A 24,843-nucleotide genomic window follows, 5' to 3' on the forward strand; every position below is an offset into this window, starting at 1 on the left:
TCTGTTTGGACAGCTCAGTGTGGCAAGTTGTTGATATGCTGACACATAATATAACTCAACAACCACAGGCTCTCTAAGAAAATTGTGGTTGATATTCATGGTTTCCAGAGAACGATCCCCAGTAATTTTGGTTTCTCTAGCAGCGCCATCACGACAGAAACTCAAAATTCAAATTGCTTTGACATTTTCTGGTCACATTCAAGCACAACAAGGTTTTTGCAGATGTAGAAAATGATTCAACATGTTTGTTTGTCCTACACTTGCTTTTAGGAAGAGAGAACTGTGCACAGTTTTCTGTGAGCTAAAACTGTCAATCATGCTGCACCCGCGGGTGCAGCTCCATCAGTGATGTTACAGCGGGTATTTTTGCCTTGATTTGAAATAGTTTTTGACATGAATTAGTCAAGTGATATCATAGTGTCCCCTTTATTTATTCCCCCTCATTCTCCACTTAAATTTTTGCATCTTTGAAATTCTGCGATTGTTTTCCTTAGACGTATAGTCACGTATATGTCATTTGTCCCGCTAATGGTCTCCTAATCAAAACAATAACAGAAGACATAGTTCAATGACATGAAGTAGTAGTAGTGAGGTATCATGGGAGCTGTTGTCCACCATCGCTGCCATTGCAGTTAGCGTCGCTAATTTTGTCGCTTCTGTCCAATTTCTTACTTTTGGAAATTGCTGGAAACATTTGGGATAATGGAAGTACACCATCCAACAAAATATGTAAAATAAGTTTAATGTTTTTTAGATGTTTTAATGCAGAAAAGCTTTAAAATAATGAGCTAATGCTATAAAACAAACAGTGGTGTTGCTATAATAAATGCACAAATAAGAAAATTGATTCTCCAAAAATGGCGTCCCAGTCATTAGAAAGAATTCATGATGAATATGTGATCAATCAAAGCCAGAGTAAAATGCCAATATTTGCTCAATATATTGACATTTTGATTGATGGACCTGATTCTAGAAGTAGCGAAATGATTTTCCATTTGACTTTATAATTAGTCAGAACCTCAAATATAAGAGAATGAGGACAAGTGGACGAGCACGATGAGTAAACGGTGCCAGTGACGGTATCGTTCCCTGCTCGAGTGTTTTCAGAGCAGTATGACAGCTCATGTGGAGGCTGGACCGAGAGTCCATTAGGTATCAAAGTATCAGTGCCAGCCAGTGTGAAAAGGCTTCATGGTACGATGCTATACGCCCACATGCTCTGCTCTACAGGCTGGCAGGTTCTCCTCTGCATTCATTCACCACAGCCTCCACTGCTCAAGGAAATGCTGTAATAAAGAAAAGCATCATAATATCACCACCCACCATCTGTCATTACCTGAAAAACCTTCTAAGAATCACCCCAGATCCTCTTCTCCTTGTCTGCCTTTCATATTTTATTTAACTCTCTGAAAAACATTGTGTTCCTTTTTATTCACAGAGGGATTCTTCAGCGGTGTCTCGTCTCTTAAAATCCAAATCAGATTAAAGCTGCTTCTGTCTGAATTCATCAGTATGGTGGGAAATGAGTCAATGATGTTTCAGCATCGTAGTGTTGGTTTAGAACATATCAGCTGGTACTGAAGTGTTCTTTGCTGCATAAAAAAGGTTTTGTAAAAGCAATTCCAGCATCTTTGTAAAACGGAAGGTCTGAGCAGAATAATTTGAGGCAAATCCTCTCTACAAGGATTCTGTGAAGGACCAGAAGGAGTGACCTTGTCATTTTTAGTAATTATAATGTATGAATTCATGTCTGTTAAAGGTGCTCCGGTCTGGTTTTATAGCTCACTGGTGTTTGGTTTTGGGCAAGCAGTGTACAATTAGGATTTTACTTGGTCTGAATCCAGTATCAAATTCACTTATCAACCCTGAATTATTTTGAAGCTCTATTCAGTGTCATTAAGGGCCATATGTAAGTTTCTCTCGCAGCTGAAGGCGGTCTCTTGTCAGATGGTTGCCGCCAAGACCTTCAGCCATTATTGTGTTTACATCACAAGATGTTAGAATACAACTTCAGAGCTTCCAATCTACTTCCTTGCGGCAGCATGGACACAAATCGGAAAGTCATGAGACAGGCCTGGGCCTAGCCGGTTAGCATGCTAAATGATAGAATTAGAAGCAAAACATTGGTGTCGCTTCCCTGGATATCGGAGATGAACTCAGAAAAGTTATAAAGCAAGAACAGGTGTTCAGGGAGCAGAGTGGGAAGGACAGAGGCTCCATTCACCTGTTATCAGTCAGTGTAAAGTAAAATAGTTGCATAATGTTGCTTTAAACCCTTTGAATATCAAGCTTATTGTGCACGAGTTCCTGTTTATAAAATATGCTTCACACGTTGTTGCCTGAGACTGAAGGTTGTTATCTACAAAAGGTTTCAAACTGCATAGAGCTGTCATCTCATCCAGTGTTAAAGACAAAAAAAAAACCTTAAAGCTTTCAAATCTTAACGTCCGATTCTCAGCGTAGAGAAGGTTTTTGTGTGCAGTGTCATGTCTTTATTCCACAACTAGGAATAAAGGAAGACCTCTTTTCTGTTGGAGCACGTTCTGTCTTGTTTAGTCGTTCATTCAACACCACATAATAAACACTAAATAATTTGCTCCATAGTGAGCACTAAATTTAGATTTCTGATGCTTAATATCATCATCAGTTTGCAGCATGACTGACTATAGATTGAACCGTGACGATGAATGTTTACCCGTCATGGACAAACATGAACATTTGTTGTTTATAGAGCGCTAGTTTCATGGCGAGAACTCACTCAAATAAAGTGGTGGGGTGTAGATATTAGTGCATCAAATAGAGAGTGATTCAGGAAATCAAGATGTTTATGACGTGAAGATTCGAATCATCGAACAGCTCAATGCAGTCGTGTGAGGTGTAAAAATACTCTAATTCACTGTTTCATTAATGGACTAATGGACAATCTAACACTATATCCATTTAATATGGCTTTAATCAGATTAAATAATGATGTAAGGAATCAATGTTTGTTTGGTTTTTCAGACAATTTCTTATTATTTAGCTCCAGGTCAGATATATCAGAGCTTTCAGAAGAATCAGTTGTAATTATGACTTCAGTGATGTAAAGGGTATTTAAGTTGGAACCTGGTAATTACTGTTACTCCTGCTTGACGTGAAGGCAGCATCTGTGGTCTGATTGTTTTCATTGGCCAGGTTTCAGATTTCCCCGTAGTAACCTGAGTGAGTCTCTTGCACGTTAAAACCATCTCTGGTGTTACATTAGCTGCCAGACTGCGATGTCTGTCTCAGTTCAGATGCTTTATAATTATATCATTATGAAAACACTGCTTGCAAACACTGCAACTCTGGGAGATTAATTTATGCAGAATTGGGCTAACATAATTATTGTTAATGGTTGACTGTGCAGCAGTGGTGCTGTTGAAGTAGAAGAAGAAGAGGTTGTTAGTTTTTAGATATTTCGCAGCAGCAGCAGGAGTTATTATAGTGGTGAGTAATGTCCATTGTTTTTCACTTGGTTGGTTTAAATGCCATTAGAGCCTGTCATTCAGTAGGAAGGTAAGTGGTGTGTGTGTGTGTGTGTGTGTGTGTGTGTGTGTGTGTGTGTGTGTGTGTGTGTGTGTGTGTTGATATGGTCGGGAGTGAAAAAGACAGAGCAGACGTGAGAAGCTGGAGAGAGAAAATGGGAAAAAAAGATGGCTACCATTTGCAAAAAAAAAAAAAAAAAAGCCAAACACACACACACACACACACACACACACGTGCGACACGCACACAAACACACATCTCACAAACTGCAGATTGTCTGCCGCACATTCACACACCACCACACACACAATGTCTCCTCTTTCAGCAGCCTGACAATAAAGACAGGGATGATTTCTGACTGGGAACAAAAAAAAAACACTGTCAGTGTGGCTGCTCACTGAGGGATTTAATAGGAGGGGAGGAGGAAGATGAGAGAGAGAGGAGAGGAGGGGGAAGAGAGGACAGGAGGAAAAGAAGAGGGAGGAGGGAGAGGAGAGGGAAGAGAGCAGAGGAGGACATGAGGACACGGAGAAGAGAAAGGCAAGGGAAGGAGGATGAGGCACAGGAAAGACAAAGATGAGGAGAAGGCATCAAGAAAGAAAAAGAGGAGGAAGAAAGGAGGACAAGGAAAACAGGAGGAGCAAAGAAGAATAAGAAGCAAAGGAGGATGTGAGGCAAGGAAAGGAGGAGAAAAAAGATGAGAGGAAAGAAAAGCAAATGGGTGAGAGGAGATGAAACAAAAGAGGAGAAAGAAGAAATGAGGAAGGAAGGAAAAGAAAATGAGGCACAGAGATGAGAGGGAAAGGAGGAGGGCATAAGGATAGGACTAAAATAAAGGAAAAGGGGAGAAAGAAGAAAAGAGGATGAAAGAGGAAGATGAAAAAAAGGCAGAAAGAATAACACCAAATGGTAAAGAGAGAAGAAGAAGACAGGGGAGGAGGTGGAAATAAAAAGGGGAGTCGGACAAAAACGCAAAAAAGAAGGGAGTGAGAGAGGAGAGACAAGCAAGGAATGAAGGAAGAGAGGACAGAAAAGAAAAGGAAGAACAAAACTGAGGATGAGAGGAGGATGAGTAGAAAGAGGAAGAAGAGATAAATCCAGCACAGGCAGCGTCGACAAAATTCAGTTCTACAGCTTCTATAAACACTCCTGCATCCATTAGCAGGGATGGATGAGGAGGCGGATGGATGGATGGATGGATGGATGGATGGATGGATGGAAAAATGAAAAGATAGTTGGATAATTGGATCGTTGGATTGATTAAAATTCCTTATTGGCATTTTTGAACATGTACAACAACATTCCTCTGTAGTCTGTGGCGCAGAAAAATGTGACTGAAGATGAAGAAAAATAAGCATAAAAACCAAAGATAAAAAAATGACTCTTTGTTTAATTATAGATTTTAGAGGCAGAATTAATGGAAAGCTCAGCTGGCTCCCCTGACGCCCACCATCCACCCTCCCTCTCCTGATTAATTTGGGTAAATCCAGCTCTGTGTGCGAGTTGGGACGGCTGTTTGTGATTCAACCTCGACACAAAGCTCCAGCGTGTCAAAGGAAACATTAAAGTCAAATGTACTTGAGTTTGAACTCCACTGCATCCTCCGCCTTTTACCACTGGAGTGGATTTAAGTGGTGAAATCGATTAAACATACGGCTTTTATCTAGATCTCCAAGTTCTGTGGAAACAGATTTGACATTTTTAAGTTTGATTTTTATATCTGTGTTCAGCCTTAACAGTTACTGTTGCAAACTTTCCTGTCTAACACGGCGCACATGCATTTTTACAGTGACAATATCAGTGTCACTTAAATGTGACTTTTGTTGAAGCAGTAGCTGCAGCATCCGTTCATCTGTTTTCATGTGCATCATCAGTAAAGAACTCTGAGTTGAGGTAGAAGAGTTGGTGTATTGATAAAAGCTAAATGTTCTTAAACAGATGTGACTTAAACTTCCACTGATGAGACTGAAAGACGATGACAAAACTCACTTTTGACTGAAACTCCTTGAATTACGTCATCTTGATCTCCTCTTCCTCTGCAGTGGTTTAATGGTGCCTGACTGCAGAATTAGCTCTGCCAGCTGTTAAACTCCATCAACCAGTGAACTCATATTCACGTATCAGAAGTGGATGCACAAAATTCATGTTCGTCAGCAGATTTTGTGGTAATTTGGTTCAAATGTGCGCTACATGTGAGCATTAGCAACAACAGCTGTAAGCAGCTGAACTTTGATTCAGGATCCCCATTAGATATTGTCAGTAGCTAATGATATGCTAACTCTTGGCAAATTGTCACTGACGTTAAGTAACTGTTCAGCTATTTAGCCAGGTCTGCGCCTAATAAACAGCTTCCCACTATCCCCAGATACTTCACAATCTTGGGATAACAGCAAGTTTTTTTTTGATGGCATGTATCAATGATGATGATCTGAAGATATCAGGATAAATATCTTGTTTTGTTAATGGATAACAATTTATTTTTTATGAGATATTTACCTCGTTAACAGAAGAAAACAACCTTTTGTTTTCTTGAGATGTTCATTCAATTATCACAACACAACGACTTTCTTATCCCACGATAGGAGAGCGGAGATAATCTGAAGGTCGTTAACTCATCATCTTGTGATTACTGTGAGCTTCAGTATTGGTGCAGTGTTTTTAATTCTGTTACGGAGCGTTCTGCATCTTGCAAGGAGAACTGAAAATAAGAAATCCACAACATCTTTTTAGTGGTATCATACAGAGGTTTTGTAGTCTGTCTGTTGCTGCTGTAATTGATTCTGTGAGAAGGAACGTGGGTGGATTTTATCTGAAAGAAAGTGAGGAAGACAGATTCTGTGTTTGTGCACAGCCCCGGGACCCATGCATATTTTACTGTTATTTGGGTCTTTGTGTGTTTCGTTCTCCTGTGTGGTTTAGTTAAAGGAGTAATACTTGAGTTTTTCTCTCATTCTCTTAACATTTTTGGTCTTTATTGCCCAGGCAAAGATACTGAAGGCTTCACAAAACAAGATATTGGAGACTCAGGGGGAAGGAAAAAAAAATACAACAACTGAAATCAATGATCGCTGACGCCCAAGGCGAGAGTGGTGATGCAGAGTTTCAATCAGCTTGAGTTCCTGGGAGGAGGGCAAGAGTCTGAACAAGAAAAGAAAGATACTGATACTGTTAACATGACCAGTAACTCACTGGATTAAGTGGATGAAGTGTTCACATAAATTGTTGTCTGAAATGACTCACATTTCTGATCTATGGTTAAGATCTGGCAACCGAAACCACTCAGTTCTTGTTAGGGAGAGATTGTCTTTGTGGTTAAAAAACGTGGTTGTTGCAGAATTTGGTGCTTGAATCATTGTCTTCCATCTTGAAGTAACACACACTGTGAATTTTTTCCTTTTAAGGCAGAATGACACGCTCCTCCTCCTGCCTTTGCTTTTATGTGAGAACAGTAATTATTTGCACAGTGGAAGAGGTCGCTTGCCAGGAAAACGAAAACAGAAGTTATTTTAGGCGAAAGAACGAGACTGCTTTCAGCACTGTTCAATGCAGTCGTTTGCAGTCATGAGAGCAACGACTGTAACATGACAATGTTACAGCCCCGTAAAGTGTTTTAAGGGCAGCACATGCTGGCACTGTCTTTGACATGCATCATCATGGGCTGACACGTCACTGCTCCCAGCTCTGCATTAATCTCCCAACTGTCCAGAAGAGCAGCAATTTAATCACATCTCAGATTGGCACATCCTGGCTACCGTACCCTGACTACCTCCTCTGTCCATACGTCATGTGCTATAAGAGTAGCACATGATTAATTTAATTTGACACAGCATCTTCTGCTACAACTCTGTCTCCTTTAGGTTGGTGTTAGGTTGGTATTGTCAGCATTAAACCTTTTTATGGTTCAGGCATTCGCAGCACTTGGTTAAGGTTAGTGAAAGACTGTGGTCAGGTTAGTACAGAGCCCAGGAGGGGACATGGAGGAACAAAATAATCTGAAGGTTGAAAAAAAAAGATGTACTTTTGTGAGATCCTGAGAAACTTTCTTGAGATTTCACAAAAATTTCTCAAGATCTTGCGAAACTTCTGCGGGATCTTGAGAAAGTTTTGCAAGATCTTGAAAAACGTTCAAGAAATCCTGAGAAAAGTACTTTTTTTTTTTCTTTTTTCAACCTTCAGTTTTTTCTCCTCCATGTCCCCTCCTGGCCTCCGTAGGTCAGTGACTTCAGACACACCCAATTTATTTACATTTAACCTGTGCTGCCCCCTGCAAGTCAATGAGTCAGTGCATCCCTTTACAAGATGTCAGTCTAGTCATTGCACTCGTTTTTAGCTGCCTCAAATGCCTAGATCCTAAAATGACCAAACTACAACACTAAGTGTGATTGAAACAGAGGGCAGAGTGAGACTCTGTGGTGTGACTCGCGTCTCTTTGCTCTTATACTCTCTCAGCTCTGGTGTCTGACTGATGGCGCTGTCAGCAGCCCAGCAGGAGAGACACTGCACAGTGTGGTTGGATTTCATAACCGAGCTATGACCAGCTCTGACTGCGTGGAAATGTGATGTTTGAGTGAAAACATGAAACTCACGTCAGTGGATTTTCTGATTGGCAGATAGTCTATATGAAAAAAAAGAATGAAATCTTTGTGTTGAACAGCTAAATCCAATCTGATGCGAGTTACATTTCACCAAAACCACCATCTATCCCTAACCTTAACCAAAATACATTTGGGACTCACATCTCTATCAAATCTCTGCAACTCTGGCGTAGTTCATATGTGGCATTTCATTCATTCCCAAAAAACACTTTGACTCGGAAACAGCAATACCTAAAAATTGCAATACATATCGACTCTGCACCCAAATATCGTGATAATATCGAATCAGGAGACAAGTATATTGTCCCAGTCCTATTCAGCCTGGCAAGGTCAAACTGGGTTATACTGTACTTATGCTAATCAGTCAGATTTTACACTACAGCTGCCTCCACCTCTGCTGTGCTGCTGTGATCTTTCTGTGTACTGTAGGATTTTTTTAATTAAGAAACTGTGTGAGAAAGGATGATTTGTTTGAAGCATTTAGCACACGAGGGAGCAGGCTCGTGTTTTTATTGTTATTTTGCTGTGTGACTCTGCGTCCTGGCTGACTATAGCTGCTGTGTGAATTGCGATTGAGCGTTTTTATTCTGGGTGTCTGAGGGAGGAAAAAGGCGTTAACGGCAGAACAGAAATCACCAGGGATCGTGATTATTCTTTTATAGTTAATTTGCTTTGTGATTTGGTAGCAGAAGTCCTGGGTGGTCTTTGTCAGCAGCTGCGTGGGAGTTAACAGACGGTTTCAGGAATCGCAGAGGATCATCTCTCTTTTGTTTTATTGCTATTTTGCATGATAAATCTGCATTGTTTATCAGGGTTTTTTAACATAAATGCAGTGCAGTACACAGCTGAAACAAAGCCGCTCATAATACCTGGAGTACAGAGGCTGGGACTGAAACTAAAACCTGCACTCTGAAGTATCGCTCAGATTCCTCTACATACTGTATGGAGCCACACAGGGACCAGCACAGGGAAAAGTAATTGTTCTGCAAGTTGCAAACCGGAGTGTAACTTTATAGGGAAACATATAAATAAAATATGTTCCTGTAAATTAACTCAGGTGTCCACGTCAGTCTCATCCTCCTTGAATGCAGCCCTTCCCCCTCACATGTCGCTGATTGGCCATAAGGCAACATATCTTTCAGCATGCAGTAAAGAGAAATCTGTAACCACACTCTGCTCAATCATTCCTGAATTTAATGCCTCGAAGTTGTCCATGAAAAATAGATAACGAACTTGTTATTTTTATAACAAACATGCGCTATGCGAGACTCCGCCCCTCATATCAGCTACAACACAAAACGCCAATGTGACATATAGGCAACATAAGGCACAAAGTGTAGTGTAGTGTAACACTAGTGTGCTCAAAGTGACAACAATATTAAAGTATGCATGATGCAGTACGTTTTTGCAGATTCATATGTAAGTAACGCACGAACAGGTCTGTATAATAACTCCAATGGTTCTAGATTCTCTACAGCGGAGCCCTCACCAATAATCAATAATCAGCTCATCAAACTAAACAATATCAGTGCAAATCTCTCCTGTACACCACTGCAGGTGCAGTGTGATTGACACATCGGCCGCAGGTTGGCACATATTCCTGTTCTCACCAAAGTAATATGTATGTATGGACACGTCGGCGCTTAACAGACGAAACCATTTTTTGCATCATAGAGAGGAAACGTAAAATTGCTTCCGACCACTATGTCAGAGACAATTAGGAAGATAAAAATAAGCTTTTCTGTGACTCTCACAAACAATATAAAGTTTGCACAAAGTTTAGACCCAGGGCCCAAAACAACTGACCCTGTGTTCCCTGAGTGTAAACGGCCCTGCTTGAAGCTATGAGACTCTGTGATTCACATGTTTTCTTATTCTTTAAGATTTAGAGCTGCACTGTGGATCAATAACATAATAAAGGAGAAGATTTCATTCAGACATCAAGGTTGTTTCGTTCAAAGTCCTTTTCTATTGAATGTCTGCTGATTTCCAGTCCACTGTGCTGGAGCTGCACTCGTAACCTTGGCAGTAACCTCAGCAGTTTAAGCTGCTGTAGAAGAAAAATAGCAGAAGGATTGTAAAGGAAACCGCTGAGCACCCTTGGGTCTTTTGTTTTTCTCTCTTTGAGAGCGACCTGTGTGAGCGGACGGATTGATCTTCATAATAACACAACAGAAGCACAACTCCTTTATCTGGGAAACCAAACGCCACAGAAGAGCTCCGACTTGACAAAGCGCTGCTGTTTTCTCAAGTATTTACAGACTTGGCATGGCGACTGAGTTTCTTTTGAGCCGGGAAATCACTCAAGAATATCGTGCCGTGAGATATCTGTCAAGCCCGTAATCTTTATTGAGTTGTAGCGTCCAGAAAAATCCTTCATTGCTGATTGCTGCTGCTCTCTCAGCAGAATTATTTCCCCGAGCTGTTGTAATTGGGACCATAATAAGTGGTGGAGATAAGAGTGGAACCCAGTGACATAGTGTCTCAGTACATGTAACCATGGCGATGATGGTGGTTAAGATCACGCACAAGCTTTGAAAATTTAAAAACGTGTCCTTGGTTTTATGAAACGTTGTGAGAAACAGAGGAGAAATATGATATAACTGAACATTTCACTGAAAGAGAAGGTGCCTGACTGGCTGTAATGTGAGGATATAAAAACCTAGCTATGATGGATGTAGTAGGAATGTGACTACAAAGTGTTTAAGACTTAACACAAAATGCTGTGAACAGAGTTCAGGCTGAATATTTGATTTCTGTATTTTGCTGTGTCACATTGTCCTTGTGGTTCCTGATTTTTCTCACAGATTAATCAAGCAATTACTCAACTAATCCAAAATAATCTGTGATTACGGCATGAAAAGCTGTTTTCAGCCTCTCAGATATGAAGATTTCCTGCTTTTCTCTCTTCATATTAAACTGAATGTTTTTGGATTTTGGACTGTGGGCCAGACAAGAGAAGATATTTAAGGCGTCTCTCTGGATGTTGAGAAACTGACCATTGACCAAACTGACCATTTTTCCATTTTCTGACATCATATAGACAAGTAATCGATTAATCAAGGACATAATTGGCATTGGCATTGACATTAATCACTGATGAAAATAACTCTTAATTTCAGCCCTAATCTATAGATATTTTTATTCTTCTTGATAAATATTGCTGTCATTTGTCTATACTAGTTAAATGTTTAAGTTTTAACATTTTTTTAAGCTTCTCTAAAGTTTAAAATCACACAACCTCTCTCACCAAAGAGCCCGAGAAACACAGTTTCATGTGACTGGTGAGAGGACGATAAAAGTCCTTGTTTCCTTACTGTAGAGTTTTCAGCCAGAAAAACGTCGATCATTGCAGAAATAACCTAAAACAGCCGTCTATATAAATCACAGACTCTTGTAGCTGCCGTCTGTTACATTTAATGGTGATTATGTTACATTCAACTTTTTAGGGAAGCAGAGGAGGCCACGCCCTCTCCTCAACACGCCTCAGACCACAAAAATCAACAAATAATCTGCATAATGCTGAACCCCATTTTGAAGAAGCTGATCCAGACAGACAACTTTAACAGCATACAAATGTCTTTTCTCGTGTCCACAGAGAAACAGTTTTTGTTGTTACAGTCTCACTGGATGAACTCCAGTAATGTTGCCTTATTATTCTGTTGCAGGTTTTTGCCAAGTCGCTCTGTGCAAAAGTGGCAGCTAATTATAATCTGCAGTGTGTGTATGTATGTGTTGGCTGGAAACATCCATCCCAACTTCTCATAGTGAACAAGAGTGAAGTCTTTGCCTCTGAAGGACTCAACCAGCCATGATAGAGAGAGGGAGAAAAAAAGACGCTTTAAGTCTGGATATAGCCGAGAGATGATTAGCTGCCACTCAATATTAGGAAGTTGGTAACTGCAGACTGCAGATAGAATAATGAATGGTATGACATTTGGAGAAAATGTCTCCTCTTCTAAAATGTCCTTCCGATTCTTGCCTCCATTACACAGCAGGATCCAACACTGAAATAATCAGATGTCAGTTGGACTCACGTCAGGAATATAAAATGACATTAATAATCTTTTTTACTTGTATTTTTGAGCATCTCTCTGCTGAAGTCTCCTCCACTTCTGCAGAAGTGTTCAGTGCTGCCACGGATCTAAAGTTCATTAACTGTAATGAAACTGAAGTGAAGTAAAATTACATATTAATGCACGGCCTGCTCCCTCTTCCTGATCTCTAACGAGTCCTCTCTTCCTCTCTCCAGGTGGATCCCATGTTCACAGTGCCAGCTCCCCCTGCTCCAGGCCACCCCGGAGCCCCCGGTTCCTCTCTGCCATCGGCTCCTTCCTTCTCCGCTCCGGCCCTGCCCACCTCCAACCCCAAGCAGATGGCGGTGAGGACGAGGTCCATTGGCACCAACACCCAGGACGGAGGCGTCTCGGGGGCGCTGGAGGGCGACTCTGCCTGTCTGGGACCCTGTCAGCCTGGGACCAGCGTCAACCTGGAGGGCATCGTTTGGCACGAGACGGAGGAAGGTAAGGAGGGTTTCTGAAAAGTCCAACATGTGAGATTCCTTCTGGGATGTAAATGGTGATTACTCATGAGTCAACACTCCGTTATAATCTGATTTTATACTGTGGTCAACCTTGAAGACGTCCACAAGTCAGTCGTAGAGATCATGACATCCTGCTAATACTCAGTCTACCCTAATAACATAGAATGATGCTGCGTTCACAAACCAACAGCTTGATTTCCTACAATGACTGTGATGATCAGCCATTTGTCTCTTATCGTGGATTACACATTACAAGTGTTCTTACATGTTTTCAAGGATACATTTCATTGTTGCTGATAATTTTCCAAAAAGGAAAAACTAGAAAAATACTGTTTTAGTTTTTTGAATTTTACGAACTGCTCAAAGCTGACCAGACTGCGTTTGAGAGAAACTAATTCTCGTATTCAAGTCTACATCCCTGATTCTCACCCCATCGTTCAGCCTCATTTGAACCAGATCACTGCCGACATGTTTTAGACTTTCTGAACAGGAGGATTTCATTATTTTCCTTGTTATCTACATCTGTAAACAGAATATTTATGGTCTGTTGGTCAGATAAAGCAGGTGATTTGAAGAAGTTACCTTAGGCTCTGGCCTATTATGTTATTATATAAACTGATTAGTTGAATAGTAAAGGAAGTAATCAGTATTAAATAATGAGAATAACCTTTAGTCACAGCAGGTGCAGGTGGCTGTGATGGATCGCCATGATTAAACCAGTATTTCCCATATTACATATTAGATTGTTTTGTCATTTTAATTTCTTTTTAGTCTAAATGTCTTTGTGTCACTGTTTCATTATTCATTATTTTGATGTGAAGTGCTTTATTTGCAAAACATAGAGTGTTGGTGAGAGTGTGGAAAGTCTTACGTGTCAAACATGGTAAATAAAATACGTTTTTCATGCTTCAGTGAGACTAGACTGAAACACATCAGCAGCTTTTCTGATCCCCGAGCTTGACTCGACTTTTCTTTGACAAAACATTTCCTCGCCTCGATGTGTGGAAAAGCCCAGACTCACCCTCCCCTGCAGTCTCAGGTACAGAGTTTTTTCTCATTTCCGTTGTTTTCTCTTGTGATGATTAGTGGCTGTCCTGCCTGTTTCATCTCTAACTCTAAAAAGACTCGACGCACTGAGAATCACAGATGAAACTATTTTTACTGCAGGCTGACTGAAAGCTGCACTTTGGCTGTTTCCCCAAAATCTCCAAGAGGAAATGTGTGAAAACTCATTTGCTAGTTTTCAGCAAATGGTTTGTTTTGGGCCTCCTCATTAAAACTAAAGACGGTGTTGTTTGCAGGATAAATCCAACGAGGGAGACTGTAATTGGAAACTCTTCATTTAGAAGCTGCAGACGGACGGTTTCCAACTTCCTGACAGCTCCTGGGGAGCGCGAGTCTGTCTGGACTTAAAGCTGAGGAAACATTTCTGCCTCCTGAAAAGTGGTTTCTCAGGTCTACTGGACTGTTTTGTGTTTTTAAAATGATGCTCAGCTCCCCAGAAAAACAACAGCACTGGTTTTTGACTCAATGCTTTAAACCACATCTCAGATCTTAATCTGTGGACACCGTTGGTTCAGGTCCCTAAGTAGGGCCTTTTGCTCATGTGGTAGTAGGTTGTTGTGTAAAGGTGGAGATGATTTCCTTGATGATTCTCCATCCACTCTCTTCCCAGTTGATGCTGGTTTTGTTCTGGTGTTCAGAGACAGAACTGGTTGTTTGTTGAGGCACTGCACAGTTTGGCTTCACCAGAGTTGCTGCTCCCTCACAGGTGAAACTAGGTCGCTTAGGTCAGGAAAACAAGAGCTTCTGGTTGTGCTTTGCTCAGAGTTTCTTTTTTTTTTTAATATTCTGCTTCTATAGTATGTCTTCTTTCTGGTGAGTGGAAAATAGACATCCAACATAGACATTTAGATGTTTATTTCACAGCACTTTGTCTACTTATGTCTGCAGATTTCAATCATGACAAGTATCTTCAAAGGCTGTTTTCTGAAAATGAGTTTCTTCTCACACTCTGAGCCGGAAATCTCTGCTTCAGTTGCACGTACATAAACCAAACTCTCCACTTTTATTCCTCTGTATATTCTGAAGATTTGTAAAGAGAGGTTTGCTCATATATTATTTACAGTCTGATTTATACAACATTTTATTCCTAAAAACAAAGTAAAATTATTATTTTATTTTTTTTTACAGCTGTTGACATTATTTCTGATCTAATTTATAGAGCGATACAAAGAGATATCCAAAACTCCCTCTGTAAAAATAACCTTTGACTCTAATATGTCAACACCATGAAACAAGAATTTGTTCATGTTCAGATTTCTGTTCTGGACCTTTATGCCAATTAGCATGTTTTTAATTAGAAAATGTCTCATTTGCATATTTAAACATAACACTTGAGAAAACTTGTGATACAAAAATAATTGTCTTAATGTCAGTAATCAGCAGGGGAAGTTCCAACATGATATATGTTGGTTACAGTTTTTACCGTATTCAGACTCAGACTCAGACTCGTGCTTCATAAACAAAGTTTTACTTGCTTTTCCTTCTTACAGTGTCACTAAACCTGAGGGCAACATTCACGGTCAGTCCAGTAAGTCCAGTAACATTCTCCCAGTGTGGGCGTATGTCGGCTCAGATTTACTCATCCTGGCTTCTGTACTGTGGCTGATGAGCCAAACAGATACAGGAGTACTGCTCCACTCAGACAAAGGACAGATGTGTGGACACCCCCAGGTCACAGCTGTGAATGAATGGTCAGTCTGTAGAAAAATACTTTAGTGGGAAGTTTTATTATTGATGGATTTAACACTGATGGAGAGAGTTGTGCTTTTTGTCAGCTGTTTGCTTGGTAAACTGATGAGTCAGCTGTAATGTGTTAAGTAGCTGCCTTCTGACTTCTATCATTTTAATCATAAGAAAATAGTAAAAGTTGAGAAAACTTAGATAAACTTAAATAAATATTGAGTTATATTTTAAGTTTTGAAGTTTAGACTTTGAGTTTCGATCAGAGAGAAGACCATCAGACTCCTGAGACACGTATAAAAACATACATTATGTAACTTTTTTAAAGGAAGAAGGATTCTGGGGAATTTGACCCTTAATGCAATGCATGCTGGGAAGTATATGCAAATAAGCTAACACTGTTTCTTAATAATTTCATTTGATGAGTTAAGGCCTTGTTCAGGCTGTTGGCAAATCAGATTAGTTTCTCAAATCCGATCTTTAGGACAGACTGTCTGATTGTGTGTCCAGACATCACCAGTCTGTCTGGATGGTTTGCTGTAGTAATGACCGAGGTGTCAGTAGCTACAGTCACTCTGGATTTGATGATGTTGTTAGGCACAATTTTAATTTTGCTTTAGATGTTGATCATTTAAAATTCTGAGGCTTTAGTTTAGACGCTGTAAAGCCTGCAAGTTTCCACAGTATATTTGATTGTATTTCTATAAAGAAATACTATAGAAATACCATGTAATGCTAGATACCAACTAAACCCCATACTTCACCTAGAACATGACACAATACGATGCGATGCAGTATGATACAACACGATACGACACGACATGATACGATACGATACGATAAGTCCAGTCTTTTTGTCTCCATGGGGAAATTTGAGTTTCAGTTGACACAGTGCTCTGTGACACTGGCAGATCATAAAAACAGGCCACCACAACCAGAACCTCACCTTTCAACATTACGTCTTTGTTGAGAAAATGTGGATTTAACTATTTCAATTCACTTTTACCACCTTTTTTAATTGGGCGCAGTTACAACTAATGTGGGTTTGAAAAACATATGCTGCAAGAAAAAATAGATAGCAATACTTCTCTTTATCTTTCCAGACTGTTCAGACACGCTGTTCTTTCCAAATAAATATTACCAAAAATCTAGTTTATATTTAAACATGACTGGATATCCTCTCAAGAGCAGTTTTGGCGTTGAAGTACACACAATCAGGAGTCCAAAACATAAAGAGAAGTAGAACCAGAAACTGGTCCAACACTACAAAATGATACCATGGGAGTACCGGGCTATGGATCAGACGGCCCGATAATTCACCCACCGATTTCGATGCCACCGCACTTTGATAGGCTGTTAACGAGGACAGCACTCAGCTCTGCAGCCTCTCAGCGGAGGTGTAATACCTTACTGCAGGCTGCTAATGAATAAATCCCATCTCGCTCTGCCAGCCGCCGGGCCTCTAAAGTAGAGTGTTGAGTTTGGTGGAGAGGCGTTTGTATCCCGGCCCAGTATTAATTAACTGGAGCTCTTCGCTCCGCCCGGACAAAAATGAAAACCGAGAAGAAAATACAAACACAACACAGGGAAATTTTATCCCAGGCCAAGAGTGCTTCTAAACAGGCCAGAGAGATGAGGGGAGGAAGGAGAGACAGTGAATAATACATCTCCTGCCTCAGATTCTGTTTGTACAACAGGAACCAGAAAGATGGAGTCAAAGAAAACCAGATAAAACTTCTCCAGTAAACAGGCCACAGAGTCAGTCCAGTGAAAACACTGAATTAAAATGCTTTCTCGCAGACCTTAACAGACTTTCATGGGTAAAAAGGAAAAACACGACAAGAGGGAACAAAATATAGAAGATAAACCCTGAAATTATTCAAACAAAACACTTAAAACTACAGTTCTAGTCTTAAAAACTAGCGTTGAGGAATTAGTTGAACAATTGCACAACATTTTTGACAGCAGATTAGCTATTTAAGTCATTAACAAGGAAAAATGCTAAATATTGGCTTGTTGCAGCTGTTTTATATGATGGTAAACTGAATATTTTAGGGTTTTTGACTGTTGGTCTCATTAGGCTCTGCTGTTTGCTGCAGTAAGAAAAAGTATAGACAAGTACAACACACAAAGATGGAAAATGTTTGGATACATGTGGCACATTTTTTAAAATCTGATTTAATGATTTTTAAAAAAATGAATTAATTAGTTTCTTTTTTGGTTTGAAGCTAAATTTATTTTCAGCCAGGTCTCATGTAGGTGAACACCAAAATCCTACATTTGGTTGAGTAGCTCATCATTTTTTTGATAATACAGTTATCAAGAAAATTCAGCTTTCTGCCACTCTTATAATTTAAAAAAATCTAAAATATATTTAAAGGATTTGCAGCAGTTACAGGAAATGTTTCAGATTTCTTGAATAATTTAAATTTCTCCACAAAAAAAAAAAAACTGCAATTTGAGTTCAATCCAATACCATGAAAGTGCCAGAATTTTAAATTCACTTACAAGTGGTAAAGTTCATGAAAAAATAGTAAAAATGTTCAATAATGCCCCGTCTAACATTGTTAAAATAAAATTCCTGGATTCAAACCAAAATCTCCTGACTTCTTCCTCAGCCTGTGGCTGAACTCCAAACCAAATTTCATTAAAATGTCTGAGCAGATTTTTTTTTAGATATCCCTCTAACAGACAAACAAACAGGACTGAAAACATCCTCCACCCCCCACAGTGGAGGTAATAAATGCAGAAAACAGAACACATCAAAGCATCGTGTCTCCAGGTTTGTGTGAGTAAACAAACTGGAGCTGCAGCATCAGTCAAGTGAAGCAGAGTAACAGGATACATGAATAATATGATAGATAAGAGATGGAGTTATACATATTCACGCAGATAGAGAGAGAAGCGCTGTAAAATACCAGCAAATACTAAAATGCAAACACACAGTATGTATTTTAGGAAGAGGCTGAAGAATAAGGAGGAAGACTGAGGCACAGAGGAGGGAATCATATGGAGGGAAGAGGCGAGAAAATGTATTCATTGCCCAGTCTGCGTCCCAACAGGCTGACAGGATGGACGGATAGATGGAGAGAGGAGGGAGAGAGGAGTGGGGAGATGGACAGAATGGCAACTGAGGTTTTTGTCTATATTTTTAAACCACCAGAGGAGTGAAGAGGTGGAGAGGAATGTAAAGATGGAGGCCGAATGGAACAGGATCGTTTCATCAGACAGAGAGCGACGGACACTGTCAGAGTCAAAGAGAGAGAGAATGACAAAGACAAAGAGAGAACGAGACAGGAGAGGGTTGTATTTTCTTGTGGTTTTCGTCCTGAGGGGGTCCGCCCTGCTGCTCGGGGACTGTCGCTCAGGAGGCCGACTGATAACTGGAGCCCCCTCCTCATGGTGCTGCGGAGGGATTGGATGGGGAGATGCAGGTTGCATGTTAATTAAGCTGAATGCTAATTGGAGAAACAGAAAGGAGAAGAGGATGAGACCATCGTTTCAGCTTCAGACCCCCCCACCCACCTATCCCTCCTCCTCCTCCTCCTCCTTCTCTTCCTCTCATCCCCCTCCTCTCGCTGCAGGAGACCATAGTCTGATGAGCGCTAATCAGACGGTGATTGGCTCGACTCTTAACTGAGCTTCACAGACTGTCTGACTTCAAGACGGCCTGACTGTCTGACTGACTGTCTGTCTGTCTGACTGGATGCCAGAGATTATGCTAATTATAAAAACTGTAAATAATTACTGTTAGATTTGCATCTTGTGAACACATATGTAAAATGGTCACCTGTAATAACCACTGTAAAGTAGCTGATTTATGTTATTCATCTGTAAAGGAACAGTCTGTCATTCGCTCTCAGAGAGTTAGACGAGAGGATTGACACCAGTTTCATGCCTATACAGTAAATATGAGGCTACAACCAGGAGCTGGTTAGCTTAGCTTAGCACAAAGACTGGAAACGGGGAGGAACTGTTAGTGTGGTTCTGTCTAAATTCAGCAAAATCCACGTATAAAGTTCACTTATTAACATGCTAAAAACCAAAGTGTAGAAATGAGAGTTCAGAGTTTTAGAGGAGGTTTGATGTTGGGCTGTTTTTTGGCTCAGAGCTGAGGCTGCAGGGAGTTCCTGTGGACCCAGGTATTTGTCTTTAATACTGAAACATGGCTGCAGTTCCTTCAGGATGACTGACACATCGGTGTGTGGTTCCCCCGGCCTGTTTACATACAGCTGGAGTGTCCCAAATATGTTGACACCAAACAAATCAGTAACATGTTCACAGACAACATGTTTGTTCTCTGCCAGCACAACATCCACCTGTAGTGACTCCAGCATTATTAAACAGTTTTCTGGTTTTGTTTAGATTCTCACTGCTCTTATTTAAAGTTCAGGAAAGATCCTGGTATTATATGAACCATATTTCAAGAAGACAGGGTTGTGGAGATCTGTCCAAAGCTTCCACCACAGTGTCGGTGACTCCAGCAAATACAAGAGCAACAGCACAGAATGTGATTGTGGAAATATTTGCAGAGCAAAGAAACATCGGCCACATTCACAGAGCAGAGGGAAAGCAGGACTCAGACCGACCAAGCAAAACATCAGCACAAAAGCAACAGACTGTTTGGCACTAATAAAAGGTAAAAGTAGGAATGAAAGTGAATTCTGAAGAAAAGTTCAATTTTCAGGATGCAGAGAGGGCAAACAAGACAAATGACGCAAGAAAGAAGAGCGAGAACTTTTTTTTACCGAGTCATAAACAAACCCTAAAGTCACTGAGATACAGATGCTCAGATTCTGGGACATTTGGTTCAAGGATTTTCTGATCACTGTTCCCTTTCTTTTAAAAGTTGTTTATGCACAGCCTCAGTGAAGCAGAAATCAGCATTCACACAAAATGCAGTCAGGGCATTTATTTCCAGAAGCTTTAGAAAACATACTTTGAAGGATTTTGAATGTCAAACAAGTTCTGAAGAACATAACGTTGGCATCAACACCCACAGTCTTGACAGTGAGACGAAAACTGATGAGTTATCGAGTGTTTTGGCTTCTTCCCAAGAGGAGAGACAGAGCCACGCCGACTAAAAATAGAAACACTGTCACGTTCCAGGCCCGACGAGGCTTTAGGGGACATGAGAGTAAAGAGGAAAACCTCCTCTGTTTGCTGCTGATTCTGCTCTGGGATAATAGTTACAGCACAGTCACTGAAATTTATCAGAATTTGTTGCTTTTATTTACCTTCTATTCTTATATGTGAGACTGCACTTTATCTAATAAGCAGAACCAGTAGTTTACCATCAGTTAGCTTTATTTAACGGTCTTTTCTACCACTTCTTGCCTTTTATACCTGTTTGTTTCTTTATTTCAGCAGTGAAGGAACGTACATTCATTCTCCTGTGTACTAAGCTCTCCATATTGTCCAAAGTCTGGAGACATACTGTGTACGATAGGGAAGCCAATATATTTTAGAACGTCTGTCCAACATCTGTTTCTTTGGAGGGGGAAACCAAACCCTTGCTGTATTGACTGCTCTGATGTTGGTCAGTTTGTTTGGCAAACTCAAGATCCTTTTCAAGTCAGTGTTAAAATCATCCTGAGGATTGTTCACCACACTCTTTGTACTCAGCTCAGTGAATAATTTGCTCCACAGCTGCACTGCAGGGCTTTATGGGGGTTCCAGAAACTATGTCTGGCCCATAAAGGACCTTTATTTGTCTTAATAGGAACCAACCAGACCCAACAACAGCTCAGTCCAAGCCTGAATAGACTGTGAAGACATGGGGCTGAATTACAAAAGTTGGTTACTTTAGTTTGGTTCTACTGGCAGAGTGTTAGGAAACACTGTGGGCCAATTACTGAAGAACACACCGAGTGTATTTACACATGAGAAACCTGCAAGGCCTGGGAAACATGGGTAAAATTGCTATCACAATAAAAATACTCCTATCAGCCGATAGCAATATGTTAAATGTCAAATCATTTTTGCTCCTGAGTCAAAGATGAAGAAACCTACTATACTGTTTTATCAGCCCTAGCTTCTGTTCTCAGTTCAGTCACTGCAGTTTGCTGACTTTAGTGCCACTAGATGACAGACATTAGACAGAAACCTGGTTAAGATGTTTACATGCCACAATATTCCAGTTTCTTCAGAGCTGGATGTCCAACAACCATAGTTATTCAGGTTTCCGGAACCAGGATATGATGTTTACACATGGAAACACACCTTATCACACCTGGGTTAGCAATGGTCTTATAAATGCACTCACCAAGGATTTACTGGTATACTGGCTTGAGTTAGAGCATTTGCCTTTGTTACCTCTGCATCAGGCTCAAAATGTTATAGTTTCACTGTGTGCATGAATACAAACAAAGATACACTGCATGATGGATTCAGGGTTAATGTGTAGGAAATGATGCACAGTTTACGTAGAATAAACCCATTTGATGTGATGCTGTAAAAAACATAATCTTGGGTTTTAAATATTTCATTTATTGTGGCTTTTGCAGATAAAGTGATACAGAATGTAAGTGTGAGAATGTGGAAAATATGTTTTATCAAACTTCAAAGCCACTTAAGGGAGTAATTAAAGAGAATATTGCTGACTAGTAAAAACCATCAAGCTCATTAACTGTAGATTTTTACTGTAGAATTTAAGGCCTTATGATGAAAAAACAAAAATCTCTCTGATCACATCCATCTTGTTAAAATGAGCGACTCACTTGGCCGTGTTTCCCAGCTCTCATTTGTCTGAGAGTGCTCTGTGAAGGTGGCGGGCATCAGGCTTAATTGAAGAGCAAGAAGTCGTGTGTTGCAGTCAAACCTTGTTTTAAAGCCGTAATGCGTCCAAAATTTGATTTGCTTGGCTTTGCCGCCGGTGCACCGCAAAACGGGAGGTTAATGGTTTTCAAATGTCAGTCTGAGTGTGTGTGAGGGAGAGTGAGTGAAAGAAAAAGAGGAAGAGAGAGACATTTATTTCAGTTGGCTGAAGGGTCTTCAATCCCCAGATTAGAGTTTAAACCTTGAAGACTAAACTTTGCTTCCAACCAAAAACCTGACAGGAATGGAGGACTGTATTTTCCTCCTCAGATGCTCCCGACCAATATCAGTTAGAGCAATTTTTCACAGGCTGTAACAAACAGTTTGAACCATTGTGAAAACATTTGGAGCCTCTTAAAACTGTGACCTCCATCTGTCTGTTAACAGCTGCTATTCTCAAACGTCTGCTCGTCAGGTTCATCTTTCTTTCTTCTAAAGTGCAGTTTGCTCCTTTTATTTCTTATTTTACCTGCACTTTTGTCTTTTGTCAGGGCTTCATTGCTTTCTTCATTACATACAAGTGAGAACAAAGAAATGAGAATTTTGCGCAGAGCTATAAAGGCTGATATATACAAGGTGAAAAGCTCCTTTCTGTCTCTGTCTTGTGTGACTGACAGGTGTGTTGGTGGTGAACGTGACGTGGAGGAAGAGGACCTACGTGGGAACTCTGTTGGACTGCACCAAACATGACTGGGCTCCTCCGAGGTAACAATACACTCTGTTTTACTTTTTCTTTTCTTTTCCGCCATGCAGAGAAACACAGTAAAACTTTAGTACAATGTATTCTAACCTCTTGTATTGTAAAGGCAACGACGGCTGAAGCTCTTGGCAAGTGACCTCCTCACACTTCCAACATGAAACCACATTCTCCAGCAGAGAAAACTCACTGTAATGCCTTTAATGAGTAACTTGACATCAAATCTACTTTTTTCCTAATGCCTTTATTATATTATTTGTAGTAGCTGTTTTAATTTTTCTACAGAAAATGTAGCACTCCTGTTCTCTAGACCAAAAGAAAGAAATCTTTGATAAATAGATGACGTTGCTTTGCACCCCTGAAATACAAGGAAATATATATTCATATTGAAAGGTTAGCATTTTCACCTTTTGTAGTTGAAGGCTGCCATAGCCAGCTTGGATTTGCAGCAGTAAACCTGGATTCCTCACATTGTCTGTTTATATCTCAATGTACAGTGCATAACAAACACATGTTTCAGAGCTATTTTCTAGCCTCAGTGTTTAACTGAGTATTTCTTTAAGGTTCGGTAAAGATCATGGTCATAGTAAAAAGAAAAAACTATATAGAAAACACTGTTCCTGCTAATGTGTTTTTTACATTCACTGTTAGGTTTGCTCATGTGTTTGTTCCCACGTACAGGTCAGCTGCAACTGACTCTAACCTTGAATTTCAGTTTTAAACACAGCACATCACTTCACTGAAGTTGGACTGTGACTTCCCTGTCACACCGCCACAGGGTAACGCAGAAGTAAAAAATTAGGACACTGTTCTATTTTTTGGCCACAAACAATGAAGCTGCATGATGAGTTGATGCTTTGCATTTGAAAATGTCTGTATGTGCAGCAACTGTGGACAGGCCTCATGTAATTATCCTGATGTACTTCTGCTCGGTTTATTCCCTGTTTGATCTATCATGTTTAACTGTTTTATTGTTATTCTTATTGGCTTTTATTTGTCGATTATTTTTTTGATTAACTGAAAGGAGCACTTATTTTTTCAAAGTGCTTTAATGTTGCTAAAATGATAAAAAGGCTAAATTGGCTGCGGGGCTGTCAGCTGTTGTTCCATGATGAGCTTTAACAAAAACGCTCTCCACTCTCCAGCCCAACTGTTTTACAAATGGAGAGTGTTTTTTTTGTAATTGCTGAGTGGAAAATGTGACAGTCCCTCCTCATGGAGCTGAAACCTCTCAATTATTGCTCCCGTATGTAAATGATTGTTGTCATGGCAATTACAGCTTAATCTCAGAAACCAGGGACTAAATAGCTTTTTCCATTTGGACTCTTGTCACTGCAGATGTCTGTCAGTGGAGACTGAATGCGGTCTTATTATATAATTCAATGGAATAAAACGCTTCCTCTTTGATGACTCATTATCAGTCTGTAACCGAAAGATAAAAGATGTAATGATTAAATTAAGATCGCAAAATGTAAGAGACACACATGGAAAACACATTTGAGGTTATTAAAAACAAAAAGCCAAACTATAAGAAAGCATCTGGGCCACATCACTCAATCAAGATTACTTTTTAAATAGTGGCATGAGAGCGAGAAATGTCCTTGAAATGCCAAAGAAAATACATAAATTTCAGTCGCATGTTCCCACAGCTTCAGTGACATTCAGGGACACACTGATGTAAAAAAGCAATTACAAACATCATAGGAAATGTGAGATATCATCGCTTTAAGAATCACAGAGGGGGGACAAGAAAGTCTAGTCTCAACGTGTTCTGCAGTCTGTTCCATTAATAAGGTGATTAATACCCAAAACACTCTTTCCAAGGTCAGAATTTATTCATTCAGTCTTTAACACCACCCAGTCCTGTGATGTGGTGTCGTAATTAATGCATTAAAAGGCCAGCACAGATGCAAGGTTCAGAGTCCAGCTTTACACTGTGG

The 24,843-nt window shown here is 40.1% G+C and overlaps 1 protein-coding gene across 1 annotated transcript in view; it reads left to right on the plus strand.

Annotated features, from left to right (window-relative positions):
• Positions 1-24,843, plus strand: part of znf608 (zinc finger protein 608) — a 52,310-nt gene that overhangs the window by 10,419 nt on the left and 17,048 nt on the right. The window contains exons 2-3 of the mRNA XM_018673743.2: positions 12,355-12,625; positions 22,824-22,911. Coding sequence (XP_018529259.1) covers positions 12,355-12,625; positions 22,824-22,911 — 359 coding nt within the window. The remainder of the gene's footprint in view (positions 1-12,354; positions 12,626-22,823; positions 22,912-24,843) is intronic.

The sequence above is a fragment of the Lates calcarifer genome, linkage group LG13 (genome assembly GCF_001640805.2).
Source record: "Lates calcarifer isolate ASB-BC8 linkage group LG13, TLL_Latcal_v3, whole genome shotgun sequence".
NCBI lineage: Eukaryota > Metazoa > Chordata > Actinopteri > Centropomidae > Lates > Lates calcarifer.